General features: G+C 38.8%; 1 protein-coding gene across 3 annotated transcripts in view; it reads right to left on the bottom strand.

Moving 5' to 3' along the window:
• The window catches only part of RUBCN (rubicon autophagy regulator), a 70,426-nt gene that overhangs the window by 53,047 nt on the left and 298 nt on the right, over nt 1–17,081 (bottom strand). For all 3 annotated transcript variants that reach the window (XM_057503673.1, XM_036904782.2, XM_036904792.2), the window contains exon 2: nt 3,404–3,557. In XM_057503673.1, the coding sequence (XP_057359656.1) occupies nt 3,404–3,557 (154 nt within the window). The remainder of the gene's footprint in view (nt 1–3,403; nt 3,558–17,081) is intronic.

Below are 17,081 nucleotides of genomic sequence, written 5' to 3'. Positions count from 1 at the left end.
GAAATGCAAATTAAAACTACAATGAGGTATCACCTCACACCAGTAAGGATGGCTGCCATCCAAAAGACAAACAACAACAAATGTTGGCGAGGCTGTGGAGAAAGGGGAACCCTCCTACACTGCTGGTGGGAATGTAAGTTAGTTCAACCATTGTGGAAAGCAGTATGGAGGTACATCAAAATGCTCAAAACAGACCTACCATTTGACCCAGGAATTGCACTCCTAGGAATTTACCCTAAGAATGCAGCAATCAAGTATGAGAAAGATCAGTGCACCCCTATGTTTATCGCAGCACTATTTACAATAGCCAAGAATTGGAAGCAACCTAAATGTCCATCGATAGATGAATGGATAAAGAAGATGTGGTACATATACACAATGGAATACTACTCAGCCATAAGAAAAGGGCAAATCCAATCATTTGCAGCAACATGGATGGAGCTGGAGGGTATTATGCTCAGTGAAACAAGCCAAGCGGAGAAAGAGAAATACCAAATGATTTCACTTATCTGTGGAATATAAGAACAAAGGAAAAACTGAAGGAACAAAACAGCAGCAGAATCACAGAACTCAAGAATGGACTAACAGGTACCAAAGGGAAAGGGACTGGGGAGGATGGGTGGGTAGGGAGGCATAAGGGGGGGAGAGAAGTAGGGGGGTATTAAGGTTAGCATGCATGGGGGAGTAGGAGAAAAGGGAGGGCTGTACAACACGGGGAAGGCAAGTAGTGATTCTACAACATTTTGCTATGCTGATGGACAGTGACTGTAAAGGGGTTTATAGGGGGGACCTGGTATAGGGGAGAGCCTAGTAAACATAATATTCATCATGTAAGTGTAGATTAGTGATACCAAAAAAAAAAAAGGGGGGCAGTTCCTGTGTGGTAACCTCCAATGAGTTCTACACAAGGGTATAAAGGGCATATAAAAGTGTAGGCAAAGGGTCTGTTTGTGTTTATACAGAGGATCAAAGCCTAATTGGGCTACCCCGAAAATGAACTAAGATACAATATGAAAAAGAACTTCCAACATCAGCACTCTCTGGAAGACTCATGCCAGAAGATGATCATCAAAAAACCCCACCAAAGATCCACGCACTGCTACAGCTGTAGATGCACTCATCCCACCGGTTCCTGGACTTGCCATGGGAATGAGGAAGGAGATATATCTAAGCTGGCCTGTGCATTCAGTAAAACAACAAATTTGACTGGATCTATACTGTTGGAACTCAATCAAGAATTAGGAGAAGTGCAAATTGTAGCGCTCCAAAATCTTACAACTACAGACTATTTACTGTTAAAAGAACATAAGGGATGTGAACATTCCCCAGGAATGGGTTGTTTTAATTTGTCTGATTTCTCTCAGACTGTTCAAGTTCAGTTGGACAATATCCACCATATCATAGATAAGTTTTCACAAATGCCTAAGGTGCCTAACTGGTTTTCTTGGTTTCACTGGAGATGGCTGGTAACTACAGGTATGCTTTGGTTATGTAACTATACTCCTATTATGTTAATGTGTGTGCGCAATTTAAGTAGTAGCTTCAAACCTATACATGCTGAAGTTACTCTACAAGAAGATATGTCAAAGAAATAATCAATCTTCCCATGTTTTCTGCCGCCTGCTACTTCTATAGCTTTTCTTCTTCCCTCCTAATTACAACCCTTAAATAGAATTTGTGCCTCATATCAAATTTACCGAGTATCATAATTCTTCCAAGTGGTAAAGATACCTCAAGACAAATGCTGGGCATAGAAGCTACAGGGCATAAATATGCAAAGAAATAAAAAGCTAACCATTTCAAACAATAAGGCTTCTCTCTCACCAACTTTACATTTCCCTGTATGGCCCCGGAAGATGACTGGTTAGCCAGAGACGGGTAAGATTCCTCAAGGGAGGAACAACCTAAGACAGGCACAGTCGCAGGGGGGTCATCAGGTGAGAAATTGGGGATCAACAGAGGTGAGGCTTAGAACCTCACCCCCCCTGTTCTGAGAGAAATCTTCTGCATACGTGGATGTTTTATTGCCCTTGTCTAGCTTGGATTAACACATAGTCTACAGGCACACACCTGATCATCTACATTTGCTCTCTTACAACACTAAACTATGTTTTCTACCTTTATCTTGTATCTACCTACCACTTCAGCATTTTATTAAAAATAATAATAATAAAGAGAGAAATGTGGTATCCACATATAAATCAAGTATAAAAATCAAATGAGTATTCATATTTGAACTGACTGTTTATAGTTCATAATGCATGAGCAAAACCGAAGGTTTCTGTGATGGCTGCCCTTGTACTGTTGACCATGTAAGAACTTATTCACTATGTAAGAATTTGTACTCCATGTAAGAACTTGTTTGTTATGCCTCAGAAGATTGGAGACTTGATGGAAAGTAGGCTTGGGGTGGATTAATGATTGTGCATTGAGCATTGACTCCCCTATACAGAATTTTATTGTTGTTAACAACCATTTGATCAATAAATATGAGAGATGCACTCACACACACACACACACACACACACACACACACACACACACACAAAAGTATACACTTCCAATGGTAAAATAATAAGTAACCGGGATGTAATGAATATAGTCAAGATATTATAACAGCTTGGTAAGGTGATAGCTGGTACCTAGATTGTCATGTATATAAATGTTGAATCACTATGTTGTACACCTGAAACTAATGTAATGTAATACTGTGTGTCAACTACCCTTCAATAAAAAATAATTATCTACAAAAAAAAAAAAAAGAAAAAAAAAGGAAAGGCAAGCCTGGTTCAGGAGAAAGAGTTCCAGGGAAGACTACTAGGCCTGACATGGGAAAGCATGAATGTCTGGGAACACACCATTATGCATGCGTTCATGAAGCCCAATTATTAAAAAATAGGAGGACACCAGGCCAGTGACTCACTTGACAACTCTATCCAGAACCGAGCCTTATTTAAAACACAGCCAAAGGAGTCACTGCCAAAGATAAAGCAAAAATCATTAGGTATTATTGGATTTCACTCACTTTCAACACTCAAAGCTTATGAGAGTTTTTGAGGAGATTAAGGAAGAGAAACTCAACATCAATAAAGTTTGTGGAAAAAATTAAACCCACTACTCACAAGCATCAACTAGTTGTCTACACAATAGTATTCAATGATATTCTAAAAATGACAATATTCTGTAAATTTTCTCAGATGTGACCTAAGATGCTCTTAAGAGAAAAACCCCTATGATCCCTCATCACTGTCTTTATTCTCTGCTTCATCATCATATCACAGTCCTGCCCTCAAGGGCTCACAGACTAGTGGCCTTCAGCTTCTCCCTGCCAACAATTTAATGCAACTGTTTCTTTCCAACGAGTGATTCAGTCAATCTGGCAAAAAAGGGGAAGAGTACATACCTGGTCATGGATAAGCCCATGATACAGGATGCTCTGCATGTCTCTGCAAAGTCGCTCCAGGCCACCATACTTGGACCAGATGTTGGGGCTGTTGGCTGACACCAAACCCTCCACAGTAGTCTTCAAATTGCCCAGCAACCGCCAGTGCTCCCTCCTGCAAGTCATCAATTACACCAATGGTTAGTTAACTTTGTTGTACCTGATCCTGATCATGTGAAAAAAGAGTCTGAGCCAAGAAACTTACCAACCACATCCTAATATTCTCTCCCCTATTAATTTTTCACTTGGGCAATGACAATGACACTGTCTGGACAATGACAGTACATGGGCAATACATAAAAAGATGAGGGCATTTGCTCAAAACCAGAATTTTTTGCCAAACAAAAAGTAAAAAACCCACTTTTTATTCACTATATTTCCAAGCACAAAGTGCATATACCTAAACATAAATATTATGGGCAAGAATACAAATTATCCATGATTTTCTAAGCTAAAATTGAGACAAAAATATTTTAAGTTTGTACTGAGCTACTTAGAGACATGCCCCCAAATTCAATCAACTATTGGCTTATTCTCCTGAACTTCAGTGGAAAAGTGTGAAAATTGCTGCCCTTGATGACTTTCAAGGTTCCTCTGAAATCCTCAGCATTTTCTCAACACAGCTTCCAACCCAATAAAAAATCAAAACCAATTACAAGTGAATAGAGTTGGACACACTGAATCAAGGTGGATAAGGAAAACAAGAGGAGGTGAGTATCAAACTCCTCCTCTTGGGCTGTCAATTGTTATGTTGCACACTTGCCCTTTCACTTCTTATTGGAATACTAATCTTTCCTCTTTTAAACGACAGTCCGGGAATGGTAATAATTTCTTAGGGAAACTTTCACCACAGCTATTTTACATCATTTAAATACCTACAGGGGTGGAATGGTCTTGAATTGAAATATTTTCTAATTCTGTTAGTTATTCAGAACCAAATCTTTTGTACATTTTCTGAGCCATTTTAAAAAGTGGATGAATACAGTAAAGGTAGTCAAATAAAATAAAACGAATGAAGCTAGGTCTGGTACAGGAGTAGCCTCTAGAAAGGGAAAGCAAGATTGATCTCACTGATCTTCTGCTCTGAAGACCTTCACACCAAGAATTTATTCAAACTGGGAGACAAGACTTTCTTAATTTTACACCATTAAACATTTGAGTCACCAGACCCCCCCGTTCTTTTTTCCCCAGTCATATTGAGATATACTCCCAGTTATATTGAGGCAGACATTTAACATTATATTAGTTTAAGGTGTACAACATAATAATTTGATACATGTATATATTACAAAATGATTACCACAGTAAGTTTAGTTAATATACATCACCTCACAGTTACAATTTTTTTCTTATGATGAGAATATGTAGATCTATTATCTTAGCAACTTTCAAGTATACAATATAGTACTGTTAACTGTAGTCACCATGTTCTATATTACATTCCTAGAATTTATCTACCTTATTCCTGGAAGTTTGTACCTTTTGACACCTTCACCCATTTCTCCCATCCCCCACCCTCTGCCTCTGGCAACTACCAACCTGTTCTCTGTTCCTATGAGTTCACTTTTTTAAACTCCACATATATAGGTGAAATTACATAGTATTAGTCTTTCCCTGTCTGACTTATTTCACTTAGCATAATACCCTCAAGGCCCACCCATGTTGTCACAAATGGCAGGATTTCTTTCTTTTTTATGCAGAATAATATTCCTGTGTGTGTGTGTGCATGTTTGTATCACATTTTCTTTATCCATTTATCTGTCAGTGGACTCTTAGGTTTCTATTGTAGATAATGCTGCAGTGAATGAGGGGGTAGGGAGATATCTGAGATAGTGATTTTTTTTCCTTCAGATATATATGCAGAAGTGAAATTGCTAGATTATATGGTATTTCTATTCTTAATTTTTTGAGGAACCTCCAGTTTTCCATAGTAGCGCCAATTTACATTCCCAACAGCAGTGTACAAGGGTTCCCTTTTCTCTACATCCTCACCAACACTTGTTATCTCTTGTGATTTTGATGACAGCCTGCTCTTCTAACAGGTATGAGGTAATATCCCACTGTGGTTTGATTTGTACCTGCCTGATAATCAGTGATGTCAAGCACCCTTTCACGTACCTGTTGGCCATTTCTCTGTTCTATTTTTCCACCGTTCCTCAGAGATATCTCAAAATAACTAAGATGTACACAGGACGAGTGGTCATTAAAATGCCATTTACTATACTGTGAAAAACTGCCATCACAGAGGCCAGCTGACTGCCAACTTTTGCTTCAGTGATTCTCCATTGCCTATGCTTCCTTGAGGCTCATATGGCCTGTTCTCACAGTTCTTTTTATTAAAGTATTATTGATATACACTCTTATGAAGGTTTCACATGAAAAACAATGTGGTTACTACATTCACCCATATTATCAAGTCCCCCCCATACCACATTGCAGTCACTGTCCATTAGCTCACACAGTTTTACATTCCAACAAGTTACAATCAAGTCTTACAATCCTAAGAGCCAGTCTGCTTCCTCAAGTGACTCTGATTATCTGTGTTCTGTATTGATCCTACAAGCTTAACTGTCAAAAAACCTCACGATAAATCCTGAAAGCAGACACCAAGTACTTTACCATCCCAGGGCTTTGATTCCAAAATTATACAAAGAACACTGAAATCCTAGAAACCTTGAACTTTCAGATTTACTACCAACTACTTTGGGACAAAGCTAAAGAACTTCCCTTCCCCACAATATAGTGGGCCTGAAATACTAAAGCTATAAAAGAATGTGGTTCTCATTTTAAGATACACCAAACTATCTATATTTGGCATATGCTCATGTAGAAGAAAAATAAATTTTGAACTTAAAGTTTAAAAGTAAAATATATAAACTTTTGATTTATATAGGTACTCTATTTAGAGTCTTTGCTGTTCTAGAATCCTTTACCCTAGTGATACAGTTATTAACTTTTTGAGAGTTAAAATACTAAATTCACTCGAAGCCCATATACAGAGGTTGGATTAATCCATTCATATGTGAATCTTAGATGCAAGTAAACACATCAAATATCCCTCCTCATTCTTTAACCACATTTTCAGCAAGTAAGTTCAGTCCTTCATAGGTTAAATCTATTTGGTAATAATTATACAATGGTATCACCTTGTATTCCCATGTGACCTTCATCTGGGTAAAGGCAAGGCATTTGAAGTATATTAGGTCCAAAGCAGCCCTTTGCAGAGCCACTTCTTCAGTACACAGAATGCTCTCCTTTAACCGCACAAATTAAAAGCAAGTCTTTTAAATGTCTTACCCTATGCCAAGGAAGAACCCGGCTTGTAAGGGGTAGCATATGACCAGCTCTACTTGAACAGTTTTCATCAACAGTTAAGCCAATCTCAGAATAAAATCCTATTTTCTTTTGGGAGGATTTTTAACTACATTCCCCGTTCAAAGAGGAGCAGGAATTGCTTCAGCCACTGAAATACGGATAATCCAAGGAAAAAGTTTTCCTCTATGCCAAGTCAGTCTTAAGCTTGCCAAATCACAATCAGAAGTGACACTCAAGGTTAAAACAGAAAAGTTACAAGTAAATGTTATTTTCTTAAGTGTCATACCATCTAACTAATATATAACTAATCACTGATAATGAGTGAAATACATGGTTAGTAGTAAGTACATAAGTACTACGCAACTGTAAAATAACATTCAATGCAAGTATATCATTATCAACTAGTCTATCTCTGATCCCCTAATGCTCTTTTTAGTGGTTGAAATAGCTTCAGCTTATTTGTCATATCCCCTTCACAGAGTACTCTTTATAGGCACTGGATTATGGTATCTACCTGACATCAGAGTTGAACATCAGGTTGTCCCAAGTCAGGTAATCATTTGATCCCTGATATGTGAGGAGGGGTGTGTGATATCCAAATGATGGAATATCATGAAATCACTAAAATTTTTTATTAGGAAGAGTTTCCAAAGTTAAGGATAGTATATTAAAGTATAAAAAAACAGAATGTAAAATTATATTTATGATATCAACATAAAAATACCAGGAGAAATAAATAATGATGTTTACAGTGGTTACCTCTGGTTATACAAGGGGAATGTAGCGAAATGAAGAACTGTTTAACAATTAATGAAAGATTATTCAGAAAGATCTGAACCAAGTTATCAAACAAGAAATTGAAAAGTATCATAAAGGATATTTTAAATACAGCTATTAAGGTCATCTTATGTTGAAAAACTGTGATCAGGCAAGCACCTGGAACTTTTCATGCCAGAAAGCACTTCCTGGAAAGAAGTAATGGGCTCTTTCTCAAGTACAGGAAAACATAATTAAGCAAAAGAAATTAGTGGTAACACTGAGGTAACAAGAGACTACCATATTTGTGTTTAATATTCTTTTTATCTGGCTCCATATTTTATCTTTAATTATATAGTAACTTGCAGAGTATGTAGTTAAATATTTATGATGCTTTTTAAGTAAATAATATTGCTTGTAGAAAAACATACTTGATTCTATTATGCAGTCTCTCAGCTCTGGGACACCTAGAAGAACCTAAGCACTGGCCAGTCCCATCCCTTCAATGGCTGACAGCAGAATCTTAATGTCTAGGAGGGAAAAAGTAGTACTCGTAGGCATGCTTTGTAACTTCATACCTATTCAACAAATGCCTCACCAATCTTTTTTTTTTTTTTTTTTTGTGAGGGCATCTCTCATATTTATAGATCAAATGGTTGTTAACAACAATAAAATTCTGTATAGGGGAGTCAATGCTCAATGCACAATCATTAATCCACCCCAAGCCTAATTTTCGTCAGTCTCCAATCTTCTGAAGCGTAACGAACAAGTTCTTACATGGAGAACAAATTCTTACATAGTGAATAAGTTACATGGTGAACAGTACAAGGGCAGTCATCACAGAAACTTTCGGTTTTGCTCATGCATTATGAACTATAAACAGTCAGTTCAAATATGAATACTCATTTGATTTTTATACTTGATTTATATGTGGATACCACATTTCTCTCTTTATTATTATCATTTTTAATAAAATGCTGAAGTGGTAGGTAGATACAAGATAAAGGTAGAAAACATAGTTTAGTGTTGTAAGAGAGCAAATGTAGATGATCAGGTGTCTCACCAATCTTACTAAATATAAATGATCAATTCCCTCAATGTAAACCAGAGATAACAACTGCTTCACAGAGGGGAGTATAATTAATAAGCTATAGAGAGCACTATTGTAGAGCAGATAATAACATTCTTTCCCTTTTCTCTGCCCTTTTCCCCACTAAAACTTGCACTGCATAAATCTAATAAATCCAACTAAATCAGAAGGGGTCCCTAGCATAAAGCCTTCCTATTCATTCTGCTTCAGAGAAAATTCTGCCAAAAACTATCAGGGACTATACAGTTACAACATAATTAAGACTGGTCACAGTGCTCCAATTCCAAAGAATATCTCAACTTCATTTAAACTAGGGTCAAATCTCCTCTTAGTGAGCACAGATTCCAAGGCCCAGTTTATGCTCCTGTGCTCTCACTGAAGCAGGAAATCTAGGAAAGACTTCCTCAGTACTGGATGTAACTTGTATGTAACAGAAACTCAAATCCACTTACCTGATAGAATAGAAGAAACACATAAGGTTTTACTTCAAAACAATAAGGTTGACTTTGTGAGTCATATAAGAAAGCCAATCTCAATACCTTACAGTCACACCTTATGTTGTCTGGGTAGCAGAGTGCTTTACAAGCAAGGTAAAGGAGGCACACAGTACCTCTTCAATAGCAAAGGCACACGAAGGAAGACAGTGCTCCCATCACCTCAGTTTTAGGAATACTATTTTAGAAGTAAAAGGTAACTATCATGAGAACTAAAACTAGACTACCTTTAAAACTGCTGAGAAAAGGAAATCACAAAAGAACATTATAAAATCATTTTAAAAAGATGACAGAATTAAGATAGGCAGATACAAGATAAAAATAAATTTCAGTGGAATAAACTCAACTATTTAAAACAAAACAATTGAACAAAAAGATCGTTAGAAACTATATTAATATGAAGGTTGTATTCAAGGCAAGAATCATTTAAATAGACAAAAGAGGGCATAATGAAGACACAGCTTTAATTTTTATGAACATGGCCTTAACATATATGTAACAAAGCACACACACAAACACACATGAAACAAAAACTGCAAAACATAAAAAGAAAGATGAAAATGGAAATGAGACAGAGCAGGGAAATTGGACAAGGGTCATGCCACTGTAGAACCTACTTAGCCTGAGAAAAAGGCCCACCTTATTTTTTAACTTCAGCTATATGCTGTTCTTCCTTTTCTTCCAGCCCCTTAATCAATTAAGTAACCAAGACAAGAGCCACACCTCTGGAGTGTAAATGAACCTACACTAGTAAAAAACGGCAAGATCAGGGTTAAATAACCCTATTCTTAAGACAAACTTCATGTATACATCATACCTTATGCCAATCCCTACCCAAAAGGCCCTATAAAACCCCAGACCCTAAGACCTTAAGTGTACTTCCTCTTTGAGGTCACCAGCACACCCATCTGAATGTGTACTGTCTTATAAACTTTCTTGCTGAATAAGCCTATTTCACTTGTCTCTGAACTCTTTTTCACGATAAAGACAAGAACTCACCGACCTCCACCTCCAGTGATATCTTTTGTCACTTTTTCATTCCGCTTCCTAGTCTTAACACAATCTTTTTCTCTCTCCCTATTTTATTTCAGACCAGTAGGGAAGCTGAAGTTCTCAGAACATAAACTCACTCCAACCAGAGCTCTGCGGCTCCCCTAAATCCTGGGGTGGCAGGGGCTTAGTTCCAGGTGATGCTGGCTTTAGGAGTTGGCAAGGGATGTGCCCTATCTGGAGACAAAGCTCAATGAACTGTCCTTTTTCTCCTTCTGTTCTTCCTTGCTCTCTACTGCACATATGGCTGCTGACATTCATTTCTACTTTCACTTTAATGAATTCCTTCTTTGATGGCATTGTTTGAGCTGATCAAGAATTCTTTCCCAGTCAGAATCAAGAGCCCTCCCCTGTCTTGGTGGAGATTTCACCTAGTGTGCAGGGAGAGAGCTCTCCAGATGCACCTGTCTGGCAACAAAAAGGAAAAACAATGGTAATTGGGAGATTAACATTCAGATCATGAAAATCAAAAGTAAAAAAGTGATTAAAGAGCAGAATAATATACAATTTATAAGGTTTTCCTTTAACATCTAGAAAGCTACATAATCAAGAACACTTTTTTAAGCACCCATAGAACATTCACAAAAACTAGCCTTGTACTAAGGCACATGCACACACACGCGCACAAACACAAAGACAATAATAAATCCTCCAAAGTAGAAGCAGTACACACATATTCTCTGACCAGAAAGCAATCAACAGTGAACAAATAATAAAAGCAAAACAGGTAAGAGAAAAAAAATACCCCTGGAAAATTTAAAACTCTCAAAGGACTCTTGAGGAGGCAAAGGTAAAGTCATGAGCTTGAAGTGGGGTGGAAGGGGAATGGCATTATGGCTTTTACTGCTTTTTTCTCAGAAGCATCCAAATGAGAGATCCTAAGAAGACTATCTCAGAACCCTTTAGAAATTATGGAACTGCTGACTATTTTTTAGTCAAAAAATCAAATATCTTTTCAGTCCTACAATCCAGCAGGGTTCCTGTGAATTTCATCAGCAGAGGTTATGGCCCCACAAACTGTGAGAGACAGTTTGTCAAGTCCCTCTATTTAGTCTACTTCAACTTATGACCTCGTTTAATAATCTTTTCTCCTCCCAATCAAATGTGGGTTAAACTTGAAGTGAGCCTGATCCAGAGGAACTAAAAACATGTAAGTATGCTATAGCTTTTTCCTGAAAAATTCCTATTTAAGTCCAAATGGCATGGTGCAATCCAACTTTCTGTAATGCTGGAAATGTTCTCCGTCTGTGCTGTCCAGTATGGTAGCCACTGTGCTCATTAAGCACTTGAATCTGGGTAGTGTGACTGAAGAAATGAAATTTAAAATTTTATTTAATCTTAATTACTTTAAGCTTGAATTACCACATGTGGCTAGTGGCTATCATGCTGGACAGAGCTGGTCTATAATGACCCAAGTAGGTTGGTGAAACTTACATTGGTAAGATTACAAAACAAAGCAAACCACACACAGAAAAACTCCATTTAGTCAAAGAAATGATAAAGCAGCTATAAAAAGCAGAAACAGCTGTGGAGGGGAGATACTGAGAAAAGTGTCAGCTTAGGGTCCTTGCTGTCAGCTGATACACATTCCCTCTGACCTTCTGAAAATGGCATTTTCCCCAAAAGTTTCAAGAGTATTTTTCAAGGAAAAAGGGAAAGGGAAGGAAACAGAAAATGAAGATAAATGTAAATATGTGAAAATGAATAGGGAGAAAGAGAAAAAAGAGGCCCTTTCAATGGCAACAGTACCACTGGCACCTGCCCAACTCTAAGAGACATGACCAGATTGTTAATGTTTTCATTCCTTTAACAAATATTCATTGAACACCAATTATATGTCAGGCACTGTGCTAGGCACTGGACTTACAGTGGCTAATGAGTCCCCATCTGTAATCAGAATGAAACAATAAATGAATACTTACATAACTATGCTATGAAGTGAGAAGTGCTGCAGCAGAGAGTTAGAAACGGGCAGGTCAGGGAGTGCATTTTAAAGATGACTGCTTTTTTCATACAACAGTAGTACTACTACTTTCACGTTCCCAGACCCAATTCCAATGCTTTGCAGGGGAGTGTGGAGGAGGGAGTGTTACCTCACACAACACCAAGCAATTCTCAAACACCAGCAGGGTGTTGGAGAACTCAACTCAATTCTGATGCTATCTGCCTGGAGACAGCACCAGATTCCCCATATCAAGGGCTCCGTCCTACAAGACCACCCTCCACCGCCACTCCAGATGCCAGCCACAAGTCCCAAGCAGTTACCTGTGCTTCTGACCTACCAGCTACATCCTACAACTTCACCCTTAGGTTCAATTAACTTGTTAGAGCAGCTCACAGAACTCAGGAAAACACTTAGCATTTATCAGTTTAATAAAGGATACCATGAAGGATACCTGTTAACAGCCAGATGAAGAAATACATAGGACAAGGTCCCAAATAAGGAGCTTCTATCCTTGTGGAGCTCGGGGCCTGGCTTGGTGGCATGTGGACACATTCTGGTTCCCCAAGCATGGAAGCTCACTCTGACAGAGGCAGAATGCGAGAGAGCATTATGCTCTTCTCAGCGACTTTTGTGAAGGTTTCATTGCATAGTTGTGATTGACTAACTCACTGGCCAGTTGGCTGATCCAACCTCCAGCCCCTGCTCCAAAAGTCTCTCATTAACATAACAAGACACCCATTTCACCTTTAAGGCTCTGAAGTGTTTTCAGGAACTGTGGATGATGACCAAAAATACATATTTCTTGTAACTCATTCTATCACAATGACTAAGAGTACTCCAGGCAAAGGAGAAGGCATTGCAGGCAATGTGGAGGAGCAAGAATGAGGTTGGTGAGGAAAGCAATATGAGTGAGAGAATTCCATGGTCTTGTAACTAGGAACTTCTTAGGGATTAAAGTACAGATTAAAAACCAGGGAAGGAGTTTGGAGTATTTTCTATTTTCAGCGAGAAACCACTGAACACTTCTGAACAAAATACTATAGTAACTTTGCTTCTGAAAAATAAGCTGGAAGCAGTGTGGAGGCTGTCTGCAATTGGGGAACTGAGTTCAGATTGGAAGATTAGTTGATGAAGCTACAATGAGTTGTTTATATGGGCCCAGAACTCACGTTCCTTTCTTTTAGAATAGAAACTTGACTTTCCACAGGGGAGTCATTCCTCTGCCACTTATTCTGGTCCATGAAGTTCCAAGAAACTATTCCCCTGCCCCAGGATCCAGTTGGCGACATAACTTAGATCAGACTGAGCAGTATTATATTCCTGATTATAATAAGAACAGGAATATAACTCAAGTCAGTCCACAAAGAGTAAGCCCCAGCGTTTTGTTTTAAGTTGCTGAGTAAGCTTCCTGTAGAAACAACACATTGGGAACAAGAGCCCACAGATAAGAACAAATTCTGGTTTAAGCACCTACATTTGGCCATCCCTAAAGCAATACCAGTCCCCGGATTTTTTACTAATATAAGTCAATATATTTGTGAGACAGAGACGGTGAGTGTAGTCAGAGTAGGGTCAGAGCCTCTGGGAAAAGCAGGGCAGAATATTTACAGTTAGAGCAATATAACAATGGGCAAAGAAGTCCCCATTGAAACTCTGTTACGCATTATGCAAAGTTAAGGTCACACTAATTCTCTAGGAGAAGATACCTAAGAATATAGACATCTTCAGTTAAAGGTCAAAAGGCCAGGAGCAACTTGGCCTGGAATGTTTGAGTGTTCTGCAAGAGTATCAGCATAACTCGTGACTCCGCCGTGAGCCTTAGCAATCAGACTTTGACCCAGCCCACCTTGACAGGGCAGGTGATGCAAGTCCACACCCCTAAGTTTTTTTCATGTTCTCGAAAAATCCTCAACTGCCTATAAAACCCCCTAGACAACGCACCACTATGGACTCTCTTGTCCCCTCCTGGTGTGAGCCGGGAGCTCTGTCCTTTCACTGTATCTCTAAATAAAAGCCTGTACCTTGCTCTCCTACCTTGAGTGTTTGTAAAGCTCATTCTTCAGCTTTATGAACAAGAACCCCAGCATCATTTGGAAATGGAGGAAAAAAATAAAGCTTCCCGAGGAAAATTCAGGAACAGAATTCCTAGGACTTGGTGACCACTTAGATATGGGAAATGAAGAGGGAAGTATTAAATTTCACTCTTAGGTTTCTGGCTTGATTAAGTGGAAAATGCTATTAACTGAGATTGGAGAACAGAAAAGGCAAAGGTTTTGGTCAATGGAATGAGTTTAGTTTGGAGACTAAAAGTATCTTAATACTTAAATTCTATCTCTACCTGGATCACTGCACCAGGAACACTGTGCTTGTAACAGCTGGGTTCCAAGCACAGAAGTAGACTGCATAGCCCAAAGCAGCCTAGGATGACAGAGAAATGCTAGAAGAACCATTCCTTTAATTGTTCAGTAATTTCACCAGACAACCTCCAAACAGCCAGCATTTAGAAAACCCTAGAGAAAGTGTAGTATCATCCCTAAACACTACAGCATTTTGCTAGGGCAAAAACTAGCTAGATGGAAAACAATAGGGGATCCTATGACATAACTACACTCCAACAATGAAGTTAAAAGCTAGGCCAACACCCCAGTCCACAGAATACTGAACTCAGAGAAGCCATGGAAGGAGAAAAAGCTATACAACTGAAAAGCAATGCGAAAAGCACACACCCTCCTCATTTCAAGGAAACTGGGGAGGGCACGGAAGTAGGTATTTTTTGCACTTAGTACATACCAGGCACTCTATGAGGAGCTTCATGCACATTATCTTCTAGGATCCTCACTTCCCAGTCAGGAAGGCACTATTCTTTCCACTCAAACAGGATGAGCCAAGTTAAGCAGTAGAGCTAAGATTCAAATGCAGGTCTATCTGGTTATAAAGCTTATTTATGCACATTTCACTAATCAACTGCTCTCAGAAAATATGAAAAATTTTATCCTTCATCTGTAAAAATGATGTCATCTCATCCAGGAAGATTTTTTTCTGAATTGGGTTTGACTATATAAAGGTTAGGTTTGCAGTGACCCAGCTGCAATGCCTCAATTCTCAGGCACAAGGCATGTATATACCAGTTGTCCTATTTAGAGCTAAGAAAGCCATCAGTGTCATGAAACCTCACTGAATGCATTCTGAGTTAACCAGCCACTGAGAGTAGGCTATAGCAACAGTATGAGTGACTTTGTGGGGATAAACCACTGAAATTAAGTGTTGACTAGAGTTCCTTGATTAAGAGGCAAGCACGTTAAGAATAACAGAAAAAAAGATAACCTGCAAAGGTTACTTGCTTGAATGATAGGCAAAGGATGCTATAAAATTCACTATATTATACATTTATCTGTCCCAGTATATTAGCATAGTGAGAGGCAGCACAGTGTAAGCATTAAAAGTGCACACTCTGGAATCAGACTGCCTGGGTTTCACTGTATGATGTTGGTAAGTTATTTATCCTGTCCGTGTCTCAGCGGCCTCAACTGTTAAAACGTGATGATATTAGCACCTCTCTCAAGTTGTTATGAAGATTAAATAAATTAGTATTTGTGAGGCTCTTAAGCAATGCCTGGCACATGGTAAGCAAGTGTTGGTTAAATACATTAAATAACTAACTAACCCAGTTAGATGGGGAGGGAATCTGAACTTGAATTTCCAACCTAGTCTCTCCCACATGAATTGGTAGAGGAAAATAAAATTAATCCTAACATTTGTTTATAATTTACATGGGACCTTTTTTATGGACATCTGGAGGAAAAATAAATAGCCAGACATCTGGAGGAAGAATAAATAGCCAAATATACATAAGCAGAAACTGAAACTGGAAAAGGGAAGTAAGATGTTCAGTTTCACTGAACACATCATTCAGAGCCCTCAGGCAAGAACTCAAAGTCTAGTCAGTTCAGGTTTTGTACAGCAGGCCACAAGCTAACTGTGCACATAAAAGAGTATACCACGCTTAAAAACAGCCAGGTCTTCACCCAGGGACAACATCTCATTAATTTTCCCTTGTTGATTATTTTCTTGGAGGTAGAATATTCTACCTCCAGTCTCCAGAACACAGCTGCTCCTGAAACCATCATTTATCTCAATGTTTTTAAAAGTCAAGCAAGAATCTCTTAAGCCACATTTCTGCTCTATCCTGTCACCATTTCAGATTCCTAAGAGGTTAAGACCAGAGTTATTAGTGAGGCAAACCCTAAATATGGAAAGTACCATGAAAGAGTACAAGTCACCATTTAGTCAAAGTAGGTATTTAAATCTTAAATCCTCTCATTTCTAGAAGGTATGAACTCGATAGCAATAGTTCCATATAAATAAATGGGAAGTTGCTTAGTTGCATGTGGAGAAGTGAAGAGTTTGCAGATGAAAAAGAAATAACAGAGATCCTGACATTCTGAGGTGGATCCAGCATTAACTACAGGCACACACACAATTTCTGATCTAATTAGAAGCGCCCTCCCCCACACCATTGCCATTACAATCGTTCCACTTTTATACACAGGCCCTCCTTCCCGCCTTCTTCCTCACACTCATCTCTGCCTAAGCTTCTTTCCAAACCACTCATAACGCCTAACCTTTGCTCCCAGAAATTCTTACGTCAGCCTTCTCAATATTGGCTCCAGTTGCTGTCAACTCAAGTTACATTCAGGGCATCACTCTTGTGCTCTACTCTTATCTATACACTCCGGCCTATAAACTCTCATTACAGCATTTCTCAATATTCACCTTCTATCCCGCAGTCTTGTAGTCTGCACCCACTCACTGCCTATCCACTCTCCCTCACCCTCACTAAACCCGTTTCCTCGTCCGTCCTGTCCACGCCCTGCCCGTCTCCCTTCTCAGAATTTCTTCCCAAACAAGTCCACAGTAGTTGCCCTCAGGAATGTCGCGCCCGTCACTTCTCCCTCGTGCTCTCCGAGCCCTCCAAAGCCTGCCGGTGCT

Source organism: Manis pentadactyla, chromosome 1 (genome assembly GCF_030020395.1).
Source record: "Manis pentadactyla isolate mManPen7 chromosome 1, mManPen7.hap1, whole genome shotgun sequence".
Classification (NCBI taxonomy): Eukaryota; Metazoa; Chordata; class Mammalia; order Pholidota; family Manidae; genus Manis; species Manis pentadactyla.
The sequence above is the reverse complement of the archived record's forward strand: the minus strand, read 5'-3'. Positions and strand labels throughout refer to the sequence as shown.